Source organism: Sapajus apella, unplaced genomic scaffold, assembly GCF_009761245.1.
Source record: "Sapajus apella isolate SASKATOON/1434 unplaced genomic scaffold, GSC_monkey_1.0 scaffold77, whole genome shotgun sequence".
NCBI classification, from domain to species: domain Eukaryota; kingdom Metazoa; phylum Chordata; class Mammalia; order Primates; family Cebidae; genus Sapajus; species Sapajus apella.
This window is the reverse complement of record NW_022437017.1, coordinates 5,899,278-5,901,033: the sequence shown is the minus strand read 5'-3', so window position 1 is coordinate 5,901,033 and position 1,756 is coordinate 5,899,278. Positions and strand designations below refer to the sequence as shown.

Below are 1,756 nucleotides of genomic sequence, written 5' to 3'. Positions count from 1 at the left end.
CTTTTTCTGAGACAGGATCTTGCTCTGTTGCCCAGGCTGAGGTGCAGTGGTGCGATCTCAGCTCACTGCAGCCTCAACCTCCTGGGCTCAGGTGATCCTGCCACCGCAGCCTCCCCAGTAGCTGGGACTACAGGTGCATGCCACCACGGCCGGCGCATTTTAAACTTTTTAATAGAAATAAGGTCTGGCTACGTTACCCAGGCTGGTCTCGAACTCCTGGCTTCAAGTGATCCTCCTGCCTTGGCCCGCAAAGTTCAGAATGGGTTTAAACAATAAAAATTTAAAAAATTAAATCTGTGGGTGTTCTTGAAACCGGATACGGTTGTTTTGTCTGCCTGCGTTTCTTTTTTTCTTAACTTTCTTATTGAGGTGAAGCTGCTTTATTCTGGGCTCTGCCTACCAGGCTGGCTGGGGTGCTGGAGTGAGAAGGGGGATCTGAGGAGCAAACCAAGGTTCCAGGGCCAGCCGAGGCCTCCACAGCCCGGCCTGTGATGACGCGGATGTGGTGGATAAAGTCCTGGATGGCCTCAGATCTTGTACCCTGGCCCCCGATGTCTGGGGTGTGCATCTTCTCATTGTCCACGGACGCCAGGACAGCCTGACGGATGGAGGGTATGGGAGTGCAGCTGGCCAGCAGGGTGGCCGTCAGGTTGGTGATGTTCTTATTGGCGACACTCTTGCCGGTGTTCCCCGTAGCCGTTTTAAACACCGCATACACCTGGCCACAGTTGGCCCCAGACACAAGGCCTGGGCCTCCGACTAGTCCTGCGCAGACGTTGCCAACAACACTGCCATAGAGACTGGGCATCATCACGACATCAAACTGCTAGGGCCGCGACACCAGCTACATGGTGGTGTTGTCCACAATCATCTTCTCAAAGGTGATCTGGGGGTAGCCAGCTGCCACCTCCCTGCAGCACTGGAGGAAGAGCCCGTCGCCCAGTTTCATGGTGGCCTTGTGCACGGCCGTCACTCTCCTGAGCCCGCTGATCTGCGCCAGCTTGAAGGCATACTTGGCAACGCGAAGGGACTTGGCCTTGGTGATGACCTCCAGGCTCTCCACCACTCCCGCCACGTTCTCACGCTCCAGGCTGCTGTACTCGCCCTCCGTGTTCTCCCGGACAATGAGGATGTCTATGTCCTTGTGCCGGGTCACCACGCCCGGGAGGCTTTTACATTGGACGACGTTGGCATAGAGGTCCAGGCCGGTGCGAAGGATGCTGTTTCCGGATTTGTGGGATGGTGGCAGGTCATGGGTGATTTCGATGTTGCCCTTCAGGGCCACACGGTTCCGGCGGATTGCCATGATGGCGTTGCAAATGTCCTCTTCATAAGCGTTGGAACCCACGTGCTCCTCTTCAGAGTCCACTGGTACACAGGCGTGCCTGAAAACGGCCTTCACGTGCAGCATGAGCTCCAGCCGGATGCCATCGCCTGGGATCGTGGTCACCGTGTGCCGCCCGCCATACTTAGCTGAGGAAGGAATCGTCCCTTGTGAGGAGATGCTCCTCGAGGGGGCCTCATGGGCGCCTGGAACCTCCCAGGGACGGCAGAGAAGGGCTGGCCTGAGCACCGTCTTCGCAGCGCCACTGGCGGCCGTCGCTACCTTGGGCGCCATGATGGAAAGTGACAACCTCCGCACGTCCCGACACGCAGACACCACTCTCGCGAGAATTCGTGCAGACACCGCTCTCGCGAGACTTCGACTGTGCAAAGTCTGTGGGCGGGCGTGAGGCGGACTCCCCTCCCCTCCCCC

The 1,756-nt window shown here is 58.1% G+C and overlaps 1 protein-coding gene across 1 annotated transcript; it reads right to left on the bottom strand.

Moving 5' to 3' along the window:
* Positions 1–357: 357 nt before the first annotated feature.
* On the bottom strand, positions 358–1,676 carry LOC116532920 (isocitrate dehydrogenase [NAD] subunit gamma, mitochondrial-like). Its single transcript, XM_032252516.1, is given in 1 exon segment — positions 358–1,676. A coding segment is annotated over 1 exon segment (1,257 nt). The 5' UTR covers positions 1,619–1,676; the 3' UTR covers positions 358–361.
* Positions 1,677–1,756: the final 80 nt, after the last annotated feature.